Here is a 27,725-nt window from a genome sequence, read left to right as displayed (position 1 = left end):
GCAATGTAGATGCCTGTACGATTTATGGATGCAAAAATTAATGAGGTTAATGATTTCACTCTTTTACTATATTTAAAAAGGGTCTAATTTCTAATTATTAGTTAATAGTTGGACTATTACAGGAGAATCTATTATTTATTATGCATTATTTGTTTGCACCTTGATTGGTGCATTGGTAATTGGTAGGTTTTTATTATCTTTAATTTTTATTTTTTTTTTGTGCTGTGATAGTTTGAGAACTCATTTCTTCTACAATAAAATAAAAATTGTCTTATTTGTCAGTTTTTGTTATATTTGGTAACACTGTGTTTATCTTTGACGATAGCCTGAAAAGAAAAGGAAACAATGATAAGCTGATTTGTGTCTTTTTGGTTTTATGTTATTTTTATTAATTAATAATTATTAATTATTACATTTAATATTATTCGTATTTCGTATAAATAAAATTAACTTATTCTTATACACCTAAGAAAATTAATAAGTTAAGTTTAAGTATAGATTTACTATTTTTCTTATTGATCTAAACTTAATTTCAAATTATACTTAACATTTTCATAATTCAGTTCTTGATTGGTTATTGACACATGCTGATTGTTTATTGCAATCATTCAGTTCAGTCGATTTAAATAAGTGAGTTTCTTTAATATTGCATTGCAAAAATAAATATTATATACTAATAAGTTTATGTTTATTGTTATAAAATATGAAATATTGACCAACATAATATTATATTATTATCTATTCACCTTATAAACATTTTTTTATGTAAACATTTTATAGATCTGTCATTTTGTTTTAAACTAAATCCATAATTTTTAAATTTTTGGTATTTGAATAGTTAAATAAGGTATACAAATATTTATCAATTCTAAAATTCTAAAATTGTATTTAGATCAAGTTAATCATTATAATTATAATTATTTATTTTAATTAGTACCTTTTTTATTGTTTAGTAGATAATATTTTCATGCCACCTTGTAACTTATAACTTTTCCTTTAGTAATAATGTCAAAATTATAAATTTAACATAGTACCTAACAAATATTTGAATAATTTTTTTCTACATTTGTATTTTATTTGTTTTAGAATTATTATAATATGGACAATAACCATGAAACCATTGCAACTAAGCCAGAAGGTAAAAGACGATGTATTTAATTATAGAATTATTAAAATACTTTGTACAGTAGGACAATTTTACTATGCAATTTAATTTTGAAAGGTGTTAGTCACTCAAAATAGTTTTGTTGTCACAAAAAATTATTACATCTTTGCGTGCATTTGTGCATTATAAAATGATGTAAACGTTGAAACTTTCTATTGTAAAGAATATAATAAATAGGTATAATAATTTTAAATTATTAGATTAATTATTGGAATTACTTAGGGTAGGTACCCAGCAAAATCTCAGTTCACTCATATGCTATTCTAAATTTTTAATAGTTATATTTTATAAGTTATAACTAACAAACAGCTTGTCCTAAATTTGATTTTTGTAGATCAAAATACTCCAAATATAATTCTGATTTGGTTATGAAATATAGTTTGTATTATGATGATGTTAGTATGTTGTCGTTATAGTCATTATAGGTATTGTAGATACGCAATTTGTAGACATTTTTATTTCCTATCATACAAATGATGTTATTAACAAAACATAATTAAAAAAATTAAGTTTAAGAGTTAGCGGAGTTATTTTTCTTATTTAATACTGGTATTCAATTTTTACAACAAAAATATATTGTTAATTCAAATTTAATGATGTTTAATAATTATTAATAATACTGCTATTAATATTGTTAGCTCTAAATTTTATATTATTATTATTTACTTCTATGTTTTTATTTGAATGTTTTCTTATGGTATATCAAATATATCCTAATATAATACAACAAACAGATACCTGATGGTGGAATGATTTATTTTATACAAAGTAATTGAATGATAACAAATTAATTACAAACATGGACCATTTTGTTTAAAAATACTTTTACCTAATTAAAATGTAGTAAATTCAATTTGAAAATTTTGGACATTTTGTCTAACTCTAAATGTGATCAGACTTATAACTGACTATAGAAAAAGAGTCCTATCTTTTTAAAATCAAAAATGAATAATTTGTTTTTATTAAAACACTTTTTAAATGTACCTATTTCTAGTAAAAATAGTGTTATGTTATTTTATGTTTGTTTTTAATTTTTTAGGCCTGGAGCAAGATGAATTAATAATTCAACAACACCGAGAAATTGAAAAGGAGGTAGATAAATAATTTATTAACTAACAATAAATGTTTGCCTTAAGTATGTTATTGTTATAAACTGTGCTTGGAAGGAACGTGTTTCAAGGACTTGTTCTTATGATTCCCTTCAATTCTCAGGAACTTATCAGGAACATAGTTAATTTTTAATATGAAAGAAATTAATAAAATTCTGTTAATTTTTTGTTCATATATTCTTAAATACAATGAATTTAAATAATTTATAGTGACCTATATTATACGATAATATATGGAAATATTGACAATTTAAAAAAAAATCCGAGTCAGTCTTAGCGGCCTTATTAGTCTTGTATGAAATAAACAGATTAAATATTTTAAAAACATAACAATTACTTAAATAATTATTTCTACAAATTATATTAATACAAGTTTAAAATTATCGAAAATCAAAAAATATTCTTTATTTAAGAATGAGGAAAAATCTAGTTCCTTTTAAAAGCCATGGACAAAACACAATTAAGTTATTTTTAACAAAATTAACTTGAATATAAACTTATTCATTTTTTAGTGGAATTTTCCATGCACTAGTTATAAAATATTTATTAATTTTATAATTTTAATTGCAGATTTCAGATTCTATATTGTTAATTGGTCAAAAAGAAGAATTAACATCGCTTGAAACTGAATACATAAATGACCCTGTGTACTTAACTAAAATTCAAGATCTAAATAAAAAGTACAAATGCATGAGACGTGCAAGGCCAGATGGTAATTGCTTCTTTAGGTCATTTGCTTTTGCGTATTTTGAATATTTGATAGACCACAATGAAGAATACAAGCATTTTAAAGAACGTGCACTAAAAAGCAAAGATGAATTGATCTCTTGCGGTTTTACTCAATTCACATTGGAGGATTTTCACGATACAGTAATTTTTGTATTAATTATTTGTTATAAATCAATCTTAAACTTTCATTTTTTTTAAATTTTATCTTAGTTTATGGAAGTGGTAAATTTGATCGGTGAAGGCCAACATGAAAAATTATATGATACTTTCAATATGCAAGGTTACTCTGACTATGTGGTGGTGTATCTTCGTTTGATAACCTCAGGACAACTACAAAAAGATGCTGAGTTTTATAAGCATTTTATTGAAGGAGATCGGACAGTTGTAGAGTTTTGTCACCAGGTAAAATTATATTATATCTTTCCTCTTCTGCTTAAATTAAAAAAACAGAAAATATTCTTAGTTTATTATACTTATGTTCACACAATATTGTCAATATTCTAAATAAATAAATTAAAAAAAGTATTAGAATGCCAAAATTCAGTGTGGTATTAATATTTGCTATCACTTGTCGATTAGTATAATCAAATATTTTATGAAAATATGATATTAACATTTAATTATTATTAAACATATAATACACAAGAATTCTAATCATATCATTTTTAATGTTTCGGTGATAATAAAACTATGATATATGTTGAAGTATTTTTTAAAAAGGGGTACTCTTTATTGTTTGTCTTTTTAAATTTAATTACTGTTTTTTTTTAATACAATTATTTAAACAGTTTTATTTGTTTTATTATTTAGGAAGTAGAACCAATGTTCAAAGAAAGTGATCATATTCATATTATTGCATTGAGCACAGCATTAAATGTTGGAGTTCGAGTTAGATACATGGACAGAGGTGAATCATCTGAAGCTATTGCCCATGATTTCCCTGAAGGATCTCCAGTTTGTGTTCATCTTCTCTATAGGCCAGGCCATTATGATATATTATACAGTAGATAAAGTCAAACGTTTTAAAATATGAAATTATTTAATTAATACAATCAAATTCAAAATCAATATTTATGATTGTCTTATTTACATATAAAAAAAATAAATGAAATTTATAGTTCCATATCCAAATTACACCAACTCATCAAATATCTTAAGCTTGATTGAACGTCTTTAATAGATTTTTGATAAAATAATATTGTACACTTATACTATAGATTTACTTGCTCACTGATTATGTGTTCTTAAGTTTTTAATATTGTCTTGAAAACATATAAATTTTTGTTTCTAATGTTTCTTGGTGATGTGCAATAATAATAGTATTTTTCTTATGTATATAATTGAAGAAAAAAAGTTCAGTTTATTAAAATAGAAATTATATTAGGCAATTAAACCATAATAAATACAAAATAAATTCATTTACCTTATATTAATTTAAATTTAAAACAAATAATTTATAAAAGAAAATTAATATGTGCAATTATACTCTTAAAGCCATGGCACTGATTATTTTATTCATTAAAAGATAAATTAATCAGTTTGATTATATTTTTATGATATAATATATTAAGATTCTATAATACTAAATATTAATTTTTAAATATTTATACTTCATTTGTCATATTGAATATGTAGTATATTATTTAAGCAAGTTTAATTAAATACATTAATTTGTTATAATGAGTTGAATGTATAACATATTGAATAAAGAATAAAGACTATTGGAACTATCTACTTAATTTAATTATTAACTTAATTTAAGTGAATAATAATTTTTATTTGTTCAAATGACATTTTAATTTATTATACTGTAAATGATATAAATATCAATTGGTTCAATATACTGTTATTTCAATGTATAATAATTATATTAATACAGTAGATATAATACTGAAAAATTTTGCAAATAAAAATTATATACAATATTAATTTAGGTTATGTAAAAAAATAAGATATACTATCTTGCTGGAACTTAACTCTAAATGAAGTGCTGGTTATATTATGTCTCTAAATTTTTTTTACCACCATTCAATTTTTTAGTAATTTAGAAATTATTTTAAAATTCCCGACAGCACTCAAACAATATTGCCAAATAAATTATTTTCAGTTAGTAGTTTGATATCTATTTTTTAATGTAAATATTTAGACCGTATTTTAATTTTAATATTGCAACATACTGTTTAATTTAGATTTTTTTTTAAAACATTTGGTTAAATGCTATTCAATTTTAATTTTAAATTTCAATTTACTATAATTTATATTCCGTAGTTTTTTGATCTCATATTAACAATAGCTTGAAACCTAGAATTTTTATTATTATTAAATATATTGAAGTACAAGCAATAATTTACATTTTTTTTTTGTGTTTTGTTTGGACTGTATATTGTTGGAAAATGCTAAGAATTAGGATATTAGATAATTTAGATGAATATTTTTGAATAGTAAGAATCCTTAAAATCCTAACCTGTTAAAGATGTCATATTTTTGTATTTATTTTGTTAAAATAAACTTAAAGATGTTTGTTTCCGGGTACTTGACATAATATATACAGCCTGTTTAAAATTAAAATAAATGTTTTCAAACAAATCAATTGACGGAATTTGGTTAAAAATACTGGAAAATGAACAAAAAAAACAAAATATGACTTAAAAATACGAAAAATGACCTAAAAAATTATAAACGTCAAAAAATGAAAAAAATATGCAAAATAAAAGTTTCATACATGGATTCGTAATTACATAATTCAAATTATTTATTTACAAAGCTATGTTCTACAAATCACCAAAAAAAATGCACTTTCCTATAAATTAACAGCCCTGATTATGACTTGATGACTATTTCAGCTAGTCTGATTTCCAATTGTGTTGTTATGTCTATAATTGGTGTCTTATTAATTAAAATTTAAAATAGTTGTACTGATCAATGTGTACACTCACAAGTATGTATTCAGTACTTAATCACATTTAGAAGAAACCTCAGCAGATAACTTGGGTACAGGGCTATGGCCCAGAACTCTCATATACAGAAAAGTGTATGGGCAGTTGACTAATGTAATGGTGTTTTTATGTACATAATGTACAATACATTTAAAAAACAATAATTACTAAAAATTTCCTTTTTTCGGAAACCTTTATGTTCATACGGTGACATATTAATTGCATGACTATGAAAATATTAATAGTGATTGGAATAATTGAATGGAATAATAGTTACAGAGATATGTATTAAAATCAAATTAACTGAATCACTTATAGATAGTGGAAGAATTCTGTGTTAACAACCGCTCCCACCAAGTTGTGGTAAAATTTTTTATTAAAACACTCCACTTTAAAAATCATAGCTATACGCTAATATGAATAAATAATAATATAAGCTATACATAAAAACTGTTAGTTTCAAATGTTACTGTATTGAAAAGAAATTTCACACAAATAGATTGTCATTCAATTATTTCTATAAGTAGTTCAATTAATTTAATTTGTAATTCATTCAATGATTATTTATATTTTGACTACTTATTGTTCAATTATTTGATTATATTTATTTTAAATACTAATCATTAAATTATTTCTATCACTATATCACATTGATTATAGCTTTGATATTGTGTGATTAGTCTATTAAGTCTTGATTGTATACCAAGTGTAACTTGTTAAAAATGTGCGTATCATTACCAAAGCTCCATGATATGTAACAAACAAACTACTCCACTATGACCTCCAAATCAAAACAGTCCACGACACAGCCATCAATTTCTACAAAAGGTACCTTGGGAAACTTCTAATGAATAAACACCTTCTTAACTTATAAAATATACCATATTATATATAAATTTACCCTAAATCACAGTAAATGGTGACTCGAATGCGAGTCTTTTTTCAAGTCATTCATAGCCTATTGTATTTTATATTATTCTTACTATATGATATTTACTTATTGTATACAGTAAGTATACTATTTACTTATTGTACATAGTAAGTATACTATTTACAATCAGTAGATTATAAATTCTCAATAAATGCCAAAAAAAAACTTATTAAAAACAATTTTTAACGAGATAATATAATAAAGACATGGATTCAATTTCTTTTTTTTATTTTTTGTAATAAGAAGCTGTAGGCTATAAATCTGGGTCCTTAATTCTCATAAAAACAGCTAAAAACTTGTCTCCATTATTTCTGGTCACTTTTTTTCCTTCTTCTGAACTTTCATACAACTTATCGACAACAGGATCATCTTTCTGCAAATAAAATTTGTTAAATATTTATATATTTACAAATTACAATTAATGATGACTAAATACAATTACCAGGTCATCATCTTGTACACGTTTAAATAGACCATGTTCGGAGAAATGTTGAACCATCCATTCATGCAAATCTTTTACATCAGTAACTGTATACACTAGTGCCTAAGAGTAATGACAATTGTGTTTAAACATAAGATTTCAAGCATATTAATGAAAGACCATACTTCCTCAGCCAGCACATAAGCATACTCAGACAATGTAGTGTCATTAATGATTCTCCATTTGTGTTTGGACTTTTTAAAATGGGGGTCTGGATAAAGAAAAAACATCTTTTTTATCTAAAAATAATTAATAATTAGTACAACAATAATTATCATATTATGATGTCAATCAACTGACTTGGCCTTTTTTGAAAAAATTTGGTAAATATTTGATAGCATTAGTTCTTATACATGCTATATTATTGTAGAAATTGGGTTGATTAGCCCTAAGTGCTTTAATCCTCTCAATGACATATTGAGATACTTTTACTCTTATTTCCATCCCAAGGATCATCGAATCCGGAAACATAGGTGATAGGGTAACTAAAATATAATTTAATAAAAGTTGAATAAATATTTCCATTGATTAATATGATATTTACTTACCTAAGAGGCCTCCATAACCACATCCAATATCCAACATTTCAACACGTTTGTTATAAATGTTGGACTTAGCATTCCTTACATCCGGGTAAAGTGTTGACCAATCGTAAGCCTCTGGGCAACTGGGACTGTTCAAAAGAGAAATATTATTAATTATTGTGTATTTTAGTCAAATAATAGAATTATATTTACTAATCGAAATCGTGATCGGCAATAGGATTTGAATGAGCTCTTTGCCTGTAATACTTTTTTTGGGGCAAAGATAACTCTTGCCTGTCTGCTTCATCTTCGTGTAATGGTCGTTTGATTATCTCCATAGTCCCTACGGAACGTTCTCTAAACGAACAGTAGTCTAAACTGCCGTTGACGTAGTTACTTCGCCTACAGCAGTCTGTAGTTATTAGTTAACATGAGTAGGTACCTAATTTAATTCAAAATTAATAACACGAATGTCTGTGTCCCGGTGAAGATAACTTCAACTATTTTCATAGTTTCTATATCACTGATAAGAGACCAGTTGATACAATTTATATGAAGTTGCATTGGTTGCATTTATAACATTTATTAGGGGCAATTTAATATAATTTACAGTGTAGTGGTTCCAGATTTCTAGACGATATTAATATTCCTACACCCAAGATCTAAAATGCAAATTAAAAAAATCGTAGTTAACTATCAGAAAAATGAGCATCCACTGGCTCATCAACTTGATGCTTTCGTAGACGAAAATATGATCCACCCGGTCAGGACAACATTATTTGTACAGAAACGACTTATTCTACGAGTCTACACTAACGCCTAACAATATATATACCTAATAATAATACGATAAAGTTTTATCTATATTGGTATACTGTATCGAATGCTTTATTTTTTATTAGTTTTCAAACGAATCACGACACCAGTTCCTTTTTTAGTTAACGCCTGGAGTCACCAGGTAAGGTGTGGGTAGATAAGTTTTTTTATAAGTGGATTTTGATGCGATTGAAAACGTGCCGCTTCTGTTATAGTTTTCATTGTCAGGCCATTATGTAAAATTGTAAAGTGTAATTTTATTTTTATTTTTGATACATAGCGTTATGTTCCTAAGTGCAATGTTCTGGAATTGTTAGACTTTGTTGATGTTACAAATTCTTGAAGTATCCCATAGTTGAAGACCATTGTGGCAAGTATTGATTTAGATTTAGGTATACATAATAATTTTAAATTTTAATGTATTTATTTTTTAATAGTAATGTTACTTGCGTTTAAGGCAAGTCTTTTAATACGGATATGGCTATTCCAAGTGAGATGCTTATCCAAGTTAAGACCAAAGAAACTTTTCTAGTTCCTGTTCCCGACAGATCACCAAGTACATTGTTTCCAATTATTATTGAACATGTTGCTTCAGGAACCACAATAATTGCTGATGAGTGGCACTCTTATTCCTACTCCTACCAAAGGCTTGATCTAACTAATCAACATATTTCCGTGAATCATTCCATTAATATAATATATATATATATATATATTATATAATCATCTAAAAAAACGGAAAAACTAAAAATAAAATAAAATAGTGGTAGTGAATTAACGGAAAAGGTCCAATTAATTAAAAAGAAAGGAATAAGAATGGATTGGATGTGCATTTACATTAAATAATGTATTAAAATATTTTTCGTCATCTATCTGTCAAAAAAGTTTATATTTGGAAAAACCTCGCTCAACATCTACCGAGGCGAGATATACGAGTATGATGTAGGATAGATTTTGAAACAATTTGAACTTTAAATACGTATATGGTCGTTTCTGCATATCTTTAATATTATTCTTGAACTTCTATCAAAGCAACTTATGAGGACCCTTATAGCCTTATATGGGCGCAAGCTTGCATTTAATTTTTAAGCTTTTTTACTAAGTGAAAAGGTTTCTATCGACAAAAATAAAAAAAATAATTTACATTTGAAAAATATCTCAAGAAGTCAAGAGTATAAAAATAGCTTTACAATATGTCAAAATATTTTTACCATAATATGGAAAATTACAAAATAAATATTTAGTGAACATTTTAAGCGTCTATTAATGGCAATTGTTATTTTGGCAGAATTTGTATATGAATAAACCATGGCAGCAGAAAAGTAGTATAACTGTTTACACATACTCTGACCTCTGAAGTTGGTTATACAAAAAAAAAAGTTTGCTGTCGATTAGATTAAAAACTCAAACAAATATAAGTGGGCGCTTATGTACCTATGCTTGTATTGCAAGAAATTATCTAAAGATTCTAAATCCTATAGTAAATTCTTAAAGTTTTAATAGATTAAACTTATAGGTAATATTATATTAAAAAATACCTACCTACTTTTACATTTTATGTTTGTTGTAGGTACGACGCACATATTAAAAGTACTAAAGTACCTACCTATATATCATTGTATATAATATAGAAGTTCCACAGGTATATATAAATATATATATATTGGTTCACTCTCCACTGCACCGTACGTGTAGCTATTTAGTTTTTATTTTGTTAACATAAATATATTATTATTTAGCGTAATTTGTTTAAAAGTGTTTTAGGTAGTTATGGAACAGTGGAAAGGCAAAGTAGCGATAGTAACTGGTGCCAGTGCAGGAATCGGCGAGGCAATTGTTGTCAAGTTGGTGAAATACGGGGTTCATGTTGTAGCGCTCGCTAGAAGAGAAGTTAAACTTAAGGTTATTTTTATTAAGTTCTCACAAACTTACATTTTTTAAAATCTTAAATTATAATTTATAGGATAAATTTTAAATAATAAGAACAAGGTAAACCGCGAATGATTAAAATGTCCCAGGAAATTACCGCGTGATACCCAATATATTATAATAATTAATAATTTTCTATGAAAAGACATATATATATTTTTTTTAGAGAATCATCTTAGATATTTACTATTTAATATAATATACCTAAGCATCTGAGTACATAACTTATTTTTATGACCACCCAAATTATTAATTAGATTTACTTTCCTAAAAGAAAAGTTGGTGAAATAGAAAATCGAAGCATTTTTAAAAAGTAATGACAGTCACAATTTTTTTTCATACGAAAACCATTATAATGTTCATTTGTTCATCACTCCAGTCAGAATATAAAATATTAATACAAATTTTATATAAATGCTGGCATATAGACACATAGTGCAGCCAAAATCGTGATGCAACAACATATACGACAACAGCCATCGTAGATCCGCAAATAAATATCAAACAACTTACTTGTAAACAAAGTAGGTTTTTTCTTAAATTATTATTACAAAGTGTTCCTGACAAGGTAATTTAACTTATTGATAACTTTAACATTTCTAACAGCTAGTTATACAATTGATAATGCATAATTATTTAGAAATTATTTTAATTATTTGATTCAAGTAGGTAAATTTTTTCGGTATCCCGGTAAGCCAATTCGTCACTGGAATACCTATTATAGTATATATAACAATAAATAATTATAATTGTATAAAACATATTATTATTACATAACCAGATTAGGAGTATATATTGTATAATATCTATAAAATATATGAATCATATAAGTGCAAAATAAAAACGACTGACATTTTAATTATACGTTCATACATTTTATTTAAAATATTATAGTTTAATCGGACAGTATTATACATTTTGAACTGTTCCAGAATGGAGTTAGGATTTTTTTGATTTTTTTAAATATGGACTATTGATTATTACGCTTATTTGTTTTTATAAATTTAAATTAAATAAACTAATTATCACTAAAATATAAAAAAATCCTCATAGATTTATCATAGATGGTTTTATAACTTAAAGTATCATCTAAAATAATCAAAATAAAAGCACTTAAAAAAACATTAAATGAAGCAATAAAGCCATAGGCGCAACTACACCTCTAAAACGTGGGGTGCTATAGGTACTATTAAAAACATAAAATTAATGATTTTTAATTATAATTATAATAGTTAGATCTAAAATATCAAGGGGTGCTAAAGACCCTTTTGCTATTTGACCCCCCCTAGTTGCGCCAATGAATAAAGCAACTACAAATAATAGTAAATCCCTCAAATATAAGAAATTTAAAAAAATAGGGTTCCCGCTCATGTTTTTCCTAATATGTTATTAGATACTATAGGTATTCGTGTTTGATTTTGAAAGAGAACAAAAAAAAAAAATACTAAATAAAACACAAAAAAAGTAAACCAAAATAAGCAAAAACATGCACTTTAAAATGTCATAAGTATTTTTAATCATAGTAACACCAACTTGCATAATATCAATAAATCAATTTCTATCACACACTGCTAGATTTTAAGTCAAGCCAAAAAAATAACCAAATGCTAAAATAAGTCGCGAATTTTGGTTATGACTTTTGGCTTTAAAGATGTATTGCAAAAATGTTTTCTATTTGAATAGAATTTAGATAGAAGGAGTAAAACACGTAAGACGCATTTTAAATAATTAAATATATATTTTTTTTTAATCGTATTGAGAACTGATACGAAATAAATATTTGATTATTTACCGTACCTATAGTTATTAGTTTTCTATACTTTATCAACTATATACCTGAAGATTATGTAAATGTTAAAGTAGTTTTATAATACCATTTATTAAAGGAATTAGCAGAATCACTAAATGGAAAAGAAATTAATTATGGTACTGTACATACAAAAGTTTGCGACGTGACAAATGAACAAGCCGTGAAAAATGTATTTTCTTGGGTCGATTCTACATTAGGAGGTGTTAGTATTTTAATCAATAATGCTGGAACCGCAAAAATATCAAGTCTTCTAAGTGAGAAAAAATACATTTATATTTCATTGGTTTCTCTTAATTACATATAAATTTTACATTATTAATTGATTTAATAAGACGGAAGATTGGCAAGAGATGATGAATCTAAATGTGTTGGCATTAAATGTGTGCTCAAGGGAAGCTTATCAATCAATGACAAGAAATAAAATCGATGGTCATATTATTCAAGTTAACAGGTAATAGCGTATGTTCAAAATTATAATTCATTAATTAATTAATAACTTAATTGAGTGTACAAAATATTTAAATACACTTGTTGCTAAAAATATAATAACGAATCGTTGTTTATTATTTTAATTTTATTCGTACATTCTACAGTACGACTGGTCATAATATAACACCATACTTTTCAATGAAAATGTATAATGCAACAAAACACGCGGTTAGCGTCTTATGCGAGGGCCTTCGTCACGAACTGCAGTTAGTAGGCTCAAAAATCAAAGTGTCGGTATGTATAATTTCAAACAATCTGAGACCTGTTTCATAAGCACATTTTTCTAGATTTACATTATTTAAGTTATTGTGATGTCGGCACGTATGGCTTGAATCGATGACATGTACGAACTTAAACAATGTAAATCGAAAAATAGAATGTACGCGAGGTTGTGAAATTGTAAAGTATAATAATTGAATAACAAATAATAACTTGTATTATAATTTATATTTGTAAAATATTTTAATATTTTAAGAGCTTAAGTCCGGGAGCGGTTTCAACAGAACTTTTATTGCATATTCGTGAACGTAGTAAAGAACCAAATTCAACAGCTCAAGTAAATAACATAAACATACTTCAAACCGAAGATGTTGCTAACGCAGTTATCGCCACTTTAGCCACTTCACCAACTGTACTAGTAAGTTATTACAGTTGTTAGTACAGTAAATAGTTGTACAGTTGTTACTTGTTAGACACCTACGTTATTAATATAATATTATTATACTATAACGATAACAATATCCAATTAGTGTCAAATCAAAATAGTTTTTAGTTTTAACCTAACCTATGATATAATATCAGTTCAGTTTTGATAACAGCAGACTAACAGCACACTCAATACATATTATATATTTATAGTTATAATTATGCTTAAATCGGGCATTTTAGTTGGATCTCAAAATATACAAGGGCCTAATCGTAGGTACTACTGTACTACACTATTTAGGTTCCGGATTATGTCAGATAGATACTACACTAATTGGGTCACTAAATTTTTTAGTGAGTATTATTATATCTTAATAGTTAATGTGTAAATTCTAATAACTAAAATGTTTAATGGCAAAGAAATTCGAAATAAAAGAAACTGTAAAGAATCATTTTTTATCATATTTTGGTTCTAAATAGATCATAGTCAGCCCTAAGTCTGTTAAAATGGGAAGAAAAATGTTAGGTTTATGTAATACTCACCTAAAAATTTTAGGGACTTAACTAGTATAACACCTAAAATAATCCCAGGCCCATTTTTATACTCTTTTCCACGAGAGACAAGGTCACACACCGATCAATACTGGTTCCTCCTCGTGACACTCTGTCATGGGGAATTGATTATGTTTATGGATTTATACGGGAATATGAGAAGAAAAGATCCTCTCTCTCGTGAAACAGGGTATAGAAGAGCAACTTTTAATTCAGGAGCCAACTGAGATGCAGCCTCTTAAATTACCTACCTATAGTTTTACGCTTTATAAATTAAAAATATAGTTATATTCATAATAAATGGTTGTTCATTACCCGTAGCATGTTTAGACTGTTTAGTGTTTACATAAAGACACTATAAAGTATAGTAATAAAGTATAAGCTAATTAACAAAAATAATTAAGATTATATTAATGTATATCAACTTATAAAAAAAATAATAATAGTATTTTTATCACATTTGTGTATCAACAGATAGCTGAAATGACAATCTTGAGTAAAGGATCAACAATACAACCACATTTTCAACCATCGTCTACAGTTGTGGACAATTTATTAAATTCATAAAACCATGTATTTTCTATTATACGCGCAACTAAATTTTGGTTTTTCGTATTACAATTGGTTATAAATTATCATTATTATAATTCAAAATTACGCTTACAAATAAAACAGCAAATAAAAAAATCAAATATTACGGTTTTAGGTTTTAACAATATAATTTTATCAACCAATAAAAGATAATATGAATGTTCGTATATTATACAGAATTGTTGTGCAATTCAAATTAATTTCATAATAATGTTATAATACCTAGTTAATAAATACATTTAATATTTATTGTCTTTTATTTTATCTAAACGGTGTGTGTGTGTGTGATTAAATTGGAAAGTTTAGATAATATAAGAACATTCAAGTGATATAAATGATACTAGTCATAAGTCATTAGAAGACATTAATTAGGCTTTTGATAGGAATTGTCAATTTGGATTAAGTTAGGTAAAGAACATTTTTGGCATGTGAAAATAGTGACTCTCATTGTTTGCAATAATTGATATAATCCCAAAATGCAAAACGTATACGTAATAACCAAATAACTGAAATACCTGACGGCTAATGCACACATGCAAAGGCGAAACAACTGATCGGGTCAGTCATGGCTTGATCTAATACTCACTGGATGATATAGTGATTTAATCATTATTTAAAATTTTAATAAAATACTTTTTTTTTAATTAAAATGTTTTATTCATATTTATCATTTGGACTATCCTAATACGATTTTCTAGTTTATCATATGTACCTACAACACACGTAAATACGTCATGCCAGTATATGTCACCATTAATGAGTTAATGAAGTAAATTAATAATTATCAAACATTGATAGTCAACAGGATTAAGGAACATACAAATAATAGTCACAATAGTTGCTGACCAATTACAAAATTTGTGATGATATAATGTTTATTTATTTTAAATAATGATTTTCTCAGCACTTTAGAACAAGATATTATAATATCCTTTGACGTTGACCATTTATGATGTGTCCATACTACATACTAATATCAGTAATATATTATATTTAAATATGAGAAAATAACAATATTTTTGCATCAATAAGTACCTGAATATGTTCAAGGATAAATGGATTATATATCTTAACTTATTAACCCGATGGTATGAGAGAACTACGAAAAGGCTATAGATATATTTAGTCATATACTACATAATCTGATCCAAAAACATCGATTATTAATGATACAAAATATTTTATTAACTTTTAAAGAAAACGGGTAAAATTAATACAATTTACTGAAATAGTTTGCAAGCGATTAAAATATTACCTAACATATAAAATATGAGTGTGAAATGTTTAATTCTTATTTTGTATTATACCTACCATATAGTCTTATCCTATATAGTGAAAGTAGGCGTTTAAACCATAATAATATTGTACGAGAGCCCGAAGGTTTCACGATCATATTGTACTTAACTGTTCAGTGTTCAAGTAATAGTGACACGAGAACGAGAGAAACGGGTAACAAATATAATAATTACAGTTTTAAAAATAATGTCTGTAAGATAGATTTAGGGTATACGGTTGTATAGATTATAGATCATAACATTATTATTTGATATTTGAAAACTGAAGGCAGCACATATCTATTAGTTATTACTTATTACACATCAATTATCAATATATATGTAGTATATCATTATAAGCACTCGCTTAACCTTCACTTTTCGAGGATTTGAGTGTATTATATTATTACTAAATACTAAGTGCGCACCTCGCCATTTCGCGGTCACGCAGTTCTCGTTGAAATTTAAACAATACGTCTGGAACCAATTTAATGATAATAGGTATATGTGCAATATGCATATATATAACACTGCGAGGAAAAGTGATATATTTAATCCTTTTTTTATTCACTATTTTATCCACAACAAAATCTTAATTAACTACATATAATATGTCATCATCATATATGTGCTATACATATACATGCGTATAAATAGTAAATAATATTTGATCCATGGAAATATAGAATATCTTTGTTGTATATGACTAGCTGATCGTGCACGGAATCGCCCGTGACAAATGAAAGCCTGTGAATTGAATAAATTATAATACAGTAGGTAAATTATTAATAATTATATAATATAAATGTTCTTAATTTTATATAGGTATTTTATGTCTGATTCTAACTGATCATTTTATTTTATTTTTCACGATAAGATGGAGAGAAAATAAATTTAAAAAAAAAAACAATGTATTTTTGTTAGATTTGAAACGTTTCGATGATGGCGTAAGACCACATGCAGAATAATAGATATATCGTATAATATATCAAATAACACTGATCCGATAATTTTCCATCGTATTCAGTAAAAAAGTATATGTTTTTGAGATCTAATTCGCTCGATTTGTAGCATAGTGTCTAAAAACAATATATTCTACCAAAAGAACTTACTCCCGTGAACATAGCGTTTGAGATTTGAGAATGCCGTACTAATAATAAAATATTGAATAAGCTTAAAATATAAAATGGTGGGACACGGGAGGTATATATGAAGGAGAGGCCTAAATAGGCAGGGCCTGATTTAATACAATCAACCAAAAATGTCCTAAACAAATTTACTTAGAGAGGGGGAAATGTTGATTATAATAAAAAATATTTATATGTTAAAAGTGTTAAATACCTATCTCAAGACTCATAAAATATTTGTATATTATTCATATACCTACATAATTTCACATTTGTAATAACTAAATATGTATATAATTCTTTTAACTTAACTATTTCATAAAGCAAAAAAATGACAAGGTATAAAAAATTAGTTGACAAAAGATTTGACGTTCATTAAGTTTTATTAAATTTTAAACAAGTATCATTTAAAAAAAATACGACAACACAATTCATTTAAATGAACATTATTTTAGACGGAAATGAGAAACTCATTAAAGTTTAATTATTATATTTTATTTTAAGTTTTAGTAACCTAGCACTTATACCCATTATTTTACTAAAGAATCGATCAATAGAGCCGTACAGTTTTTTTGTTCTTCTTTTCCTAATTTAATTTTCCGCTTTGCCACGACATACCTATTAGTTATTGCCTACCAAACTTTCAAAGCAATTATATTTAAAATATAATATTCATGAAAAATTAAAAAAAGGAATTTCGAATATTAATTATCACATTATTACTCACGTATTCAAATAATACAAACGTGAGCGTACAATTTATATACCACGGTACTGAAAAACATCAATATTGAACTGCTAAAGCATAATATTCATAGTATTACAATAACAAGATTCTTCTACAACTTAAGGTGACTGGGCCCTTCAGAATTTGAGAGGGGGCAAGTGCAATACGTATATTTGTGCTTATAATAGTAGTGTATGATTTATACAAGTAGCTGGTAGGTACTGTTTATTTAGGGAATAGTAAGTACTAAGTTTCTACACGAAGATAAAAATAAAATGTATGTAAGTTCCTACACGGTAAAACAAATGTATAAGACGTAAGCTCCTACATAGTGGTAAAATTACTATTAACCTACCTATTTATTTATGAAAAGTAGTATGTGATTTTATTATTTTTTGAAGACATTATTATACCTTATATCGCTTATATCTTGCATTCTTGCGTGTGTATAATATTTTTTAATGGATATAATATGTCATAGTGTCATACATCATACCTGCATTTGTTGTCTCTGATTTTTATACACGTACGATATAACTAATGTTCGTTCACCAGTTTCATTAGTATGCTGTTTGTTTTGACATTATTAGAGTCAATCGGCTAATTTACAATTTAAAGGTTAGGTTATTATCTAGGGCCCCACGTAAAATTGTATTGATATTATTTTCAAGTAATAAGTTAAGATCTTTTTGAAATAATACGTTTTAAAATAATCCTATTTTAGGGAAGAGGATTGATGTTGATGTGTTGAAGCATTTATATAGTATGTCTTGTATAATTTAGGGTTAATATTATGTATTATACACTTAACTTATGTCTTAAAGTTATTATATTATATATTAACCTTATTGCAGCTATAATAACGTACTCGTGTAGTGATGTCGCCTTATAATTGGCTTATATAATATATGTACCTATTGGCTATTGTACCTATAACCTATTCAAATTAAAAACACATACTAACCCGTGTCTCTAATCTTTAAATATTTATATAGGTATACTAGGTACTGTATATTATTATATACTAAAGGCATATTACGGCGGAAATTAATAATTGGTTGGTCTAACTTCAATAATTTTAGTTAATATGGCATAACTACCTAGCTATAATTTTAAATTTTTAGACTTAGATAGACAGATACCAGTGTACCAACACTTATTTACATAGTTTTAAGCAAACAGCTTTAATACAAACAATTTTTGTTTACCAAAGTTATAAACATTATATGATTATTAACTATACAAGTGTATAACAAAGTTATAATATATAATTCTTAGTATACTTGACAGAATTTAATTTATTTTATTACTTAAGCTAACTATATAAATCTATAATGTAATGCAGTTAATTTAACTATAGGTATTTCCAGTTTACTAAGATATAGTTGATAAATATGTTTCCATCAAGTATGTATTGTGTAACACATATATTCTAAACATGCTATGTATATAAGCACGTCACGCATTATTATATAACAATATGGTATAAAATTATTTTTCATCCACATGATAGAATGATACTATATATATATATTAATCACATAGGCGTATGGATATATCATATATCTGGTTAGAAGTGTTCAATTCACATGCACGACATCCTGACCCCCGACAACGTGTATAGAAGGTACTATAGTAAGTGTATATATGAACTATATAAACCAAATATATAAATATATTTATATAATATTATTTAAAAAATTTAATAGATATATAATAATATAATAGTATGTAACAACAATCGCTGAAGGAAAAAACCCGTACATGGTCATACGACAAACACACATTATACACCTTTTTTACAGAGACCGACACCAATAATGTTTACATCAGACGTGTCGCAAGACCTTTCCCGCTGCTGCAGCGGCAGAATATCGAAGGATAATTCTTGGGTTAGGAGGTACACATAATAATGAACGAACGTCTCTCCGCTGGAACCATGACTTGACGGGCTCACATGAACGCAGTCGTGTCTAGACGTTTTTCGTGTACGCACCGAGAACATAAATATTAAATAGTATAATAATATTACATAGTCGAATGCCGTATACTTCTGGCTATATATTATTATCATATCGTAATAAATAATAAAAATATTTTTGAACACTGTGTGGAAATAAAATGTCTTTCAAAACGACAGTCGCCGTTTTAGCGGTAGTCGTGATGTGCAGCAACGCTGTCAATGGAGTTCTGAAACAGGTAAAACGCACATGAACATACTTATAGATTTTATATTTATTAATAGCTTTTAGTAATAAGGTACCTAATTAATTATAATCAATTAAATTAGGTATATCATCGGTATGATTATATTATTATGTTTTTTAAGCTCAAAGTTGAATTTCAGTATAATATACCAAGTAGTGGCAAGTACACTATCGTAGAAAAACTATACGGATAAAAGATAAAACCTAAGTATACGAATAGTCATATGGCATAATCATAGTACAAAAGCATCATGGGTAAGATATGCCGGTCACTTATTTTTATAGTAATTCGTTTACAATGCACTTTGCCACTTTATATATGCAGATTGCAGGTACTGCAGTATTGAGTAAATATAGATGATAATCTGCATATAATACAGCCTTTAGCTCTTATAAATCAACAGATGATATTTACATCAATATATATAAACTATGTTTTTAATGTGGAATTCAGCTGAAAACGCTGTAAAATTCCAAAGAAACTAATCTATAATTGAAATTGCACTTCACAACATTTATTTATGCAGCGTGTGAATAAAATTAACGTTATGCAGTACCTAATACGAGTTTCTAATTTCTATACTATGTACTGATTTTGTTGTTGTTTTTCTTTCTTCAGAGACAAGCGTACTCCGGCTATTCCAACGGATACACTCAGAACCACAAAGACGAGAGTCACCAAGATCTGAGCAAAGTTCCGGGCACACCGGGAGTAGACTATCCAATTTACCACGCTGTGCCGGAGACGAGTTTCAATTGCAAAAACGTACCATATGCACCGGGCATGTACGCCAACGTGGAGACCGGATGTCAGGTATAGTGTCTAAGATATTATATATTCGCCATAAAATATATGAGAACACTTGAGACTTGACTTAATATACCAAGTAATGATAGGTATACGTCTATAATATAGATCGAAGGTACTTCTGTAGTTTAAATTCCTGTGTCATAAATTATATATATACATATAGGTGTACCGTGTACAATTTACCAGGCGCGGATCCAGAATATATTTATGGGGGGGGGAGCATCTTGGATAAAATGTCGTAATCGACAAAACAGTGTATTTTAACAGCCCGCCGAAATGAGACATTCTAGAATTCGCCAGTCTACGGGGCGGGGGGGGGGGGGAGCGTTTTCTTGGATCCGCGCTTACAATTTAAAATACGTCAGTCATTATTGCATTCTTGCAGGGGCGCGCTCACAATTTTGAGCGACAATCTATTTCAATATAATATGACAATTGAATTTCGAATGAATACATGTAGCAGAAAAGTATTAGGTACCAACCTTTTAGAACGAATTTTTTTAATAAATAAAAAAAAACCAATGCCTAGGTATATATAATGAGTTTCATTGCAAAATGTTCGAAAACCTGTTTTTATGAAGACGCGTCTTGCCATGGAACTCACTCATTCGTATTTGCAGTTACACATGCAGCGTACTACATGTATTATTCGATATGCAATAATTACATTTGAGTTTGACCCACATCTAATAGACAACAGTGGCGTTCATATAGTCATCATATTGCGTAATTGGTATTTGGCAATTACATAATATGGAGATAGTTCTTTAGAGAAATAAGAAATACAATTTTTGATCGTCACGCATTGATATTATTATGATAATAGTAAAAGAGAACGTCTTTTAACTGCTCTAAATACCGAAAATAAAAGTATTTTCAAACAATTAATTAAACCTGGAAATGATCGATTAAACCTCGAAATGATCGTGTTATGTTTTGTTACTCTAAATATGATCAAAATTTAATATTCTCATTCGTCATGTTTAAAAATTGATTTTATACAATCATACCTACACGGAAAAATATTTAGGTACCTATTGGTATTACCCTGTTGATATTATTATGGTAATAGTATAAGATAATGTATTATTAGGGCGGGGTCGCGGGGGGACCACAACAAAATATAACAATGCACTATGCAGTGAACAAATATGCAATGAGCCGCTGCCTTAGCCTTACTGTATGTTCTTTGTTATAATCTAGAGTACTTTCGCACTGTTTTGGAGACTTGGAGTGCACCCGGTCTAAAATAGGTACCCAGGTCCCAGGTACCGAAAAGAAAAGTATACATTTTAAATAAGTTAACTTTAAAATAATCGTATTATCATATTTTTTCTCCAAACCTATGATGATCAATTACTTACACAATATTATATTTCGTTAAAGTTTAAATATCGAATTCATACAATCATACATGGGATAAATATATATGTATTATAAGTGTTGTTATTCGTATGCACAATACACTGTTTGAATATTCAAATCTATATTTTATTATTTTCTAAATGTCTAATATAAATTTAATATACCATTACTATGTAGCCTATGTAGGTACCTACTATTAATAATTGATACCTCCTAATTAGTTGTAGTTACTGAAGTTAGTCATCTTGATTTTACTTATTTTATATTTCGGGTTAAATATAATATAATATTTGTATATAATATATTATATCATTTATGGAAAATTGTTGGAGCATAAACGCCATAATCAAAAACATTTAAAATTGTCATATTTTATTAAGTACAATTAAATATTAATAATTAAAAAGAATGCATTATTCTGCAGTTTTTCAGATATTAGATTAATGACATTTTATATATTATAGGCTTACCATATCTGTCATGACGGTCGCGAAGGTCATCAGGGAGCATCTTTCTTGTGCTCCAATGGCACTCTGTTCAATCAAAAGGAATTTACATGCGATTGGTGGTACAACGTGGACTGTAGCAAGGCGACATATTATTACGAGTGAGAACATATTCTTCACTTTTCATAAAAAATATTTAATTTATTTCAATAACTTTTTAGCCATTTAAATGGCTATATTATAAGGTATGTTTTATCAATACTTCTTTTTTTTAATGTTTAGACTTAATACAGATATAACAAAAAATCCATTTGCTCCAAAACCAAAAGCCCCCGAGGAACCTTACAAGCAACCATACGACAATTATTACCAGAGCCCAAAGTATTATCTGTAAATGCATTTGTTATATATACATATATATTTTTTTAATGTAAATAATGTGTAAATTGTTTATACATACTTATAAATTTTACAATAATAAAAAATACATTAATTCTAATTATATTGATATACGAGCAACTAGTGTTATGGTTCCCATCATCATAAGTCAATGGTATTAAAAATTACTAAACATTTTACACTTAAATTATTTTTATTGTACCATACTTATATATTATATTTTTAAATTATAATATTAAATTCAGTAGCACAAATAGTGCAACATCAGTTACCTTATTCAAAAACAATGTAGCAATGTAGTTAACCTAAACATATTGACCATATTATTATTCTATTTTAATATTGATACTAATGGTACCTATGATTTAATTATTAATTATTATCAATATTAAATTTAAAATGATATAAACACATCAATACATCATTATTTTCCTGCGTTTTTATGTTAGATGAATAACTTTAATTCACTTTTGTGTATATTAAGCCATTAGATGCATACTTGTTGATCTTTTTTTATGGTACATTATAAATTTAAAATACCTAAAAATGATTCAATTTTATTCATAGTGATAGATTTTATTTGTACAAATTAATAATCAAGGTTATATTATTTACAATTTTTCTAATTAAGTTCTACGAATGGGATAAGTTTTGTATTGATTGAAAAGACCACAGTATCATGGTCTATGGATATTGGATATCAAAATTTAAGTTTTATTTTTGCTTGTGAATGATTAAAAAATAAATTCCTTTTTATAATGAATTAATTATAGTGATTAGTGACCTGAATAAAAGCATGCAAAATGGTTAACACCTTGGCGAGAAAATACATGTTTAATACTATAATTAAAGAAATTGCGGATGTTTTGACCATGATGTGATACTGTGATTAATGACAGAATAATACCTAGGAAAAATGATAATATTATTATTATTATATTCTAATAATATTAAAATAATTTTTTAATTTAAGATTGTGTCAAAAAAATATAATTCTTATAATGTTTTTTAATTATATAAATAAAGATAATCACTGATCACATGTCGATAAATAGTAATAATACAATTAGATCATAAAATTTGCTTATTTACAATAAACAATTTTATTTCAATTATATCTACCTATGTACCTAATATATTTGGTGAATTAACCTATTAATTAGAATGTATGGTATGAAAAATTGACAAATAAACAATAAAATAGAACTTAAAAAAATAATAAGTAATAACACATTTAAAAATGATCAACCATTCTAAATGAACAAAAAGTAGTATAATATGATACAATTTTGAAATATAGGTAATTAATTAATTATTTAACTTAAATAAAAATTTTCCACTAAAGAAATACTGTATTTTACCAACATAGTACATTGATTAAACATATTTATTATTATGTTAAAGCATAAATTTGAGCACAATACAATAAGTACGATTGATAAGAGTTAAAAAATTTTAGACATTTTTTATGTTTGTTTATACTGACCTAGTTATTTTAGAGAATCTATATTTTATGTTTTTGGAAATGCAAACAAAAGAAAAATATTTTACAATAGTTAATCAAAATTAAATTAATCAATTAAAATCTTAGTTTTTAATTTGAAAATAAATCAAAACTTAACAACATACTGAATATAATAGTCACATTGTGTCTTTGGTGCTTTAGTCATAATTTTTAAAACTAAAACATGAATGTCTGAAATAGGATGAATAATTTTGTTTAACAAATCCGAGAACGAATTATAAAACATTGGGTGTTGAGAGTTTTCATACACTCCTTCTCGTTTCCTTATGTAACGCCTATAGTCACAGTTAAAGTTCAATGCTATGTTCAAATCATCTTTATGTACTCCATGAAAAACAGTATCCTGCAATAAATTTTCAATTAAAAACAATGTAAAGCATAAAAGTATTACTATATAATACAATAATAAATTACTACCTATAATAGATTTTGTTTTCCTTTAAGTACCTCTATACTGTACACATTAAATAAAAAATCTGGTTGTATACAGTTATATGGTGCAAGTAAATAGATAAAAAAATTGCAAACATAAAGGCGCACTTATTTTATACTGCTGTTTGGGCTAGAAAATGTTAATAAAATTTAACTTTTCTTAAATACATTGAACAGTTTGTTTATTTTTTTTTCGATAATATTTAAATAAAATCATCAACAACCTACTACAGAGGTAAGCGCCTAATGCAATATTAGTACTAGGTACAATTATTCCATTATAATTAGCTATATTCGAAATCCATGTATTATCTACAATCCACACTAAGGTCAGACAGAGAGGCTAGCCCTTCCTCCAAGACCTATTATTGGATACTACCATTGATTAGTATTACTGTATTCATAATCAAAGTATACCCTATTTTATTTGTATTGTAACAAAACTGTAGTTCCCCCAGATCTTTGCTTCAGATCCGTGTGTGGACTCCACAGACCCATATATATATCGCAGTATGAAGTACACTCAGTAGATTAGCTTAGAGGGCATGGGTGATGGCCTCCCATGGAATTTTTTATTAGAGATGTTTAAAGTAGTCATATAGCCCAAGCATAAACAGGTATTAAAAATAAATACAATTATATAGTATTTAAAAGCCTCTGCTCCCCTTCCCCTCCATTAATGAACTCCAACTACACTACTAAGCACACCTATGAAGACCGCGAGTTCTATATATTGTACTAATATTAATGTACTTACTTCATAAGCGGAATTGACCATTTCACGCCTTAACATAAATCTGCCATATTGGTACGGGTTCTGCACCCTTATGATTTGACTTATGTTTGCTCCGTAAAACATAGCTTCCACATACTGGTATTCATCAGGGTTATTCAATTTGGACAAGATACGAAGGACATAACCAACGGTATAAGAGACATTGGTGTCCCAGTAGTCTGGCAAATGTTTTAAGACGAAAGACAACATCGACTGGTCCATATTCGGGACTAAATACTACAGAGCTTGATGGCGAATCCGCGAATCAAATGATGTTCGTTATTGAGTTTCCAAAAATCGTAATTCGTTGGTCAGGTTAAATATCAACAGCTGACGGAATGATCGAAAATTGCGTATGTATCGCAACGGCGCAATAAACTCTGATTGGCGTTTAGCGATCACCGGCGGGCAACGAGACATGAGTGACGATTAAAATAGGTATAAATTTATTGAAATACTTGTGACAGTAAACAGTGGTGGGGACGGGGATGGGGCGACGAGTATTCGTGCAAGTTGACAGCAAATGGCCAAAAATAAATATATAAATATCTATTTTCAATTTTGTCTGGTAAACACGACCATAATATATTATAATAGAACCATTTATTATTTAATGGGAGTAATGTGACTTTCCGGTTTATCATAACGTCTTAGGGGAAAAACCCCGAGACATGAGCTGTCTGTGGATAATTATTTGCTGTTTTAAGTTTAGAACAAGGAATTATCGTAAGTGTATTATGTATTTATTATCACTTGTATAATTGTGTTGACAGTTTTAACAAAATCCCACACAGTTTTTAGTGTTCCGTTTAAGATTTCTTATTATTAGTATTGTAAGTTATGAGATAAAATAATATTAATGTCACATCCTTATTTCGAATTTCAATTAATAGTCGAGCCATAGAAACTTTTGGTTGAAGCCAATATCAACAATAACAATTTGATTCCTCTTTTTAAGCTTAAATAAAAATGTCCGGGGTTTTTTTTTCAATATTGGAAAATGTCAGGGTTTTTCATGAAATGTGAATTTTCTTAATAATCACCTCGATATCAGTAAATAGGTATTTATATAATTGTCTTATTCTGTGTTAGTACTTATTTATTTCTAAATCACGAAGAAATTCTATAGTATTTAATTTATTTTCTTAAGTCTAAATATCAACTAATAAATGTGTACAATAAAATAAAATTTATACCTAATGATAAATTATGTTTATCATATTATTATTACAGTAGGTGTAATAGGTACATTATAAGAAAAATAAAATGTACTTATTAATAATCTTCGTGATATTGAAAAAAATGTCCTCTTTTATTGTCAACCATAAATGTTAACCCTAATTATAACTAAAATATTATAATAACTAGGTGTTCTGAAACTCCGGGGCCCGTAAAACGGGCGTATGTAATTTGCACCAAAAGTTAACCCCCGAAAAATATATTTAATATGTAATTTGCGCCACATCTAAAAATGCATTTTTGTGATTTGTGCCACATAAAACTAAACGGCAATAGCAATATGTAATCTGTGCCATTATATCCTTTCACAAATTTTAATTTACACCGTTATTTGCCTAACTCAAATTGTAATTTGCGCCACTTTCAAATAACTAAACAATTTTTTTTAAAGATTAAATAATTTCAATAAACAGTATTTCACTATACGTACGTTATTTGTATTAAAACAGCCAAGTACAATTTCGGATATTAAAAAATATATGAAATATGAAAATCAGTTGTCATATTATAATAGTTATAAACAAAAGATTACATATTGTCATACAAAAGATAACCAATTATTAGAAGTAATCGATTTCGTATTTACTTATTAGTAGAACTCAACTATATTATTATATCTCGCACGCGTTGGTATTGATGTATTATCGTATTTCCGATGCGATATAATCTATAAATTTATCTGATAAATATT

At 27.0% G+C, this 27,725-nt stretch overlaps 5 protein-coding genes across 5 annotated transcripts; 3 read left to right on the top strand and 2 right to left on the bottom strand.

Annotated features, from left to right (window-relative positions):
* Window positions 1–389: 389 nt before the first annotated feature.
* Window positions 390–4,154, top strand: LOC107165569 (ubiquitin thioesterase otubain-like). The gene is made up of 6 exons (XM_015513870.2): window positions 390–630; window positions 1,087–1,138; window positions 2,205–2,257; window positions 2,845–3,144; window positions 3,214–3,405; window positions 3,814–4,154. Exons 2-6 carry the CDS (start codon window positions 1,099–1,101, stop codon window positions 4,012–4,014), a joined length of 786 nt encoding a protein of 261 aa, XP_015369356.2. The 5' UTR covers window positions 390–630; window positions 1,087–1,098; the 3' UTR covers window positions 4,015–4,154.
* A 2,927-nt stretch (window positions 4,155–7,081) lies between these two features.
* LOC107165570 (tRNA (guanine-N(7)-)-methyltransferase) lies at window positions 7,082–8,380 on the bottom strand. Its single transcript, XM_015513871.2, has 6 exons — window positions 8,089–8,380; window positions 7,900–8,024; window positions 7,652–7,836; window positions 7,477–7,590; window positions 7,313–7,414; window positions 7,082–7,243 (listed from the first exon to the last, which is right to left on the bottom strand). The coding sequence occupies exons 1-6, from the start codon at window positions 8,211–8,213 to the stop codon at window positions 7,124–7,126; spliced, it is 771 nt and encodes a 256-aa protein (XP_015369357.1). The 5' UTR covers window positions 8,214–8,380; the 3' UTR covers window positions 7,082–7,123.
* Window positions 8,381–9,478: 1,098 nt separating this feature from the next.
* On the top strand, window positions 9,479–14,956 carry LOC107165566 (farnesol dehydrogenase-like). Its single transcript, XM_089219412.1, has 8 exons — window positions 9,479–10,171; window positions 10,262–10,376; window positions 10,448–10,593; window positions 12,507–12,694; window positions 12,765–12,881; window positions 13,024–13,153; window positions 13,395–13,556; window positions 14,591–14,956. Exons 3-8 carry the CDS (start codon window positions 10,462–10,464, stop codon window positions 14,681–14,683), a joined length of 822 nt encoding a protein of 273 aa, XP_089075538.1. The 5' UTR covers window positions 9,479–10,171; window positions 10,262–10,376; window positions 10,448–10,461; the 3' UTR covers window positions 14,684–14,956.
* Window positions 14,957–19,778: 4,822 nt separating this feature from the next.
* On the top strand, window positions 19,779–23,163 carry LOC107165564 (uncharacterized). The gene is made up of 4 exons (XM_015513861.2): window positions 19,779–20,034; window positions 20,662–20,856; window positions 22,683–22,825; window positions 22,947–23,163. Exons 1-4 carry the CDS (start codon window positions 19,957–19,959, stop codon window positions 23,056–23,058), a joined length of 528 nt encoding a protein of 175 aa, XP_015369347.1. The 5' UTR covers window positions 19,779–19,956; the 3' UTR covers window positions 23,059–23,163.
* Window positions 23,164–24,634: 1,471 nt separating this feature from the next.
* LOC107165571 (uncharacterized) lies at window positions 24,635–26,952 on the bottom strand. Its single transcript, XM_015513873.2, has 2 exons — window positions 25,778–26,952; window positions 24,635–24,931 (listed from the first exon to the last, which is right to left on the bottom strand). The coding sequence occupies exons 1-2, from the start codon at window positions 26,015–26,017 to the stop codon at window positions 24,674–24,676; spliced, it is 498 nt and encodes a 165-aa protein (XP_015369359.1). The 5' UTR covers window positions 26,018–26,952; the 3' UTR covers window positions 24,635–24,673.
* Between the last annotated feature and the right edge of the window lie 773 nt (window positions 26,953–27,725).

The sequence above is a fragment of the Diuraphis noxia genome, unplaced genomic scaffold (genome assembly GCF_037042655.1).
Source record: "Diuraphis noxia isolate RWA-SAM2 unplaced genomic scaffold, SU_Dnox_SAM2 contig0002, whole genome shotgun sequence".
In the NCBI taxonomy this organism is placed as follows: Eukaryota; Metazoa; Arthropoda; class Insecta; order Hemiptera; family Aphididae; genus Diuraphis; species Diuraphis noxia.
The sequence above is the reverse complement of the archived record's forward strand: the minus strand, read 5'-3'. Positions and strand labels throughout refer to the sequence as shown.

Excerpts from the sequence above, each read along its gene's own strand:
- LOC107165564 (XM_015513861.2), top strand. The coding sequence starts at position 19,957 with ATGTCTTTCAAAACGACAGTCGCCGTTTTAGCGGTAGTCGTGATGTGC. Across the intron at positions 20,857-22,682 it reads ACGTGGAGACCGGATGTCAG|GCTTACCATATCTGTCATGA; the intron begins GTATAGTGTCTA and ends TATATATTATAG. Across the intron at positions 22,826-22,946 it reads AAGGCGACATATTATTACGA|ACTTAATACAGATATAACAA; the intron begins GTGAGAACATAT and ends TTTAATGTTTAG.
- LOC107165571 (XM_015513873.2), bottom strand. The coding sequence starts at position 26,017 with ATGGACCAGTCGATGTTGTCTTTCGTCTTAAAACATTTGCCAGACTAC. Across the intron at positions 24,932-25,777 it reads TGGTCAATTCCGCTTATGAA|GATACTGTTTTTCATGGAGT; the intron begins GTAAGTACATTA and ends AATTTATTGCAG.
- LOC107165569 (XM_015513870.2), top strand. The coding sequence starts at position 1,099 with ATGGACAATAACCATGAAACCATTGCAACTAAGCCAGAAG. Across the intron at positions 1,139-2,204 it reads CATTGCAACTAAGCCAGAAG|GCCTGGAGCAAGATGAATTA; the intron begins GTAAAAGACGAT and ends TTAATTTTTTAG. Across the intron at positions 2,258-2,844 it reads ACCGAGAAATTGAAAAGGAG|ATTTCAGATTCTATATTGTT; the intron begins GTAGATAAATAA and ends TTTTAATTGCAG.
- LOC107165566 (XM_089219412.1), top strand. The coding sequence starts at position 10,462 with ATGGAACAGTGGAAAGGCAAAGTAGCGATAGTAACTGGTGCCAGTGCA. Across the intron at positions 10,594-12,506 it reads GAAGAGAAGTTAAACTTAAG|GAATTAGCAGAATCACTAAA; the intron begins GTTATTTTTATT and ends CATTTATTAAAG. Across the intron at positions 12,882-13,023 it reads CATATTATTCAAGTTAACAG|TACGACTGGTCATAATATAA; the intron begins GTAATAGCGTAT and ends TACATTCTACAG.
- LOC107165570 (XM_015513871.2), bottom strand. The coding sequence starts at position 8,213 with ATGGAGATAATCAAACGACCATTACACGAAGATGAAGCAGACAGGCAA. Across the intron at positions 7,837-7,899 it reads TGGTTATGGAGGCCTCTTAG|TTACCCTATCACCTATGTTT; the intron begins GTAAGTAAATAT and ends ATTATATTTTAG. Across the intron at positions 7,415-7,476 it reads CTTATGTGCTGGCTGAGGAA|GCACTAGTGTATACAGTTAC; the intron begins GTATGGTCTTTC and ends CATTACTCTTAG.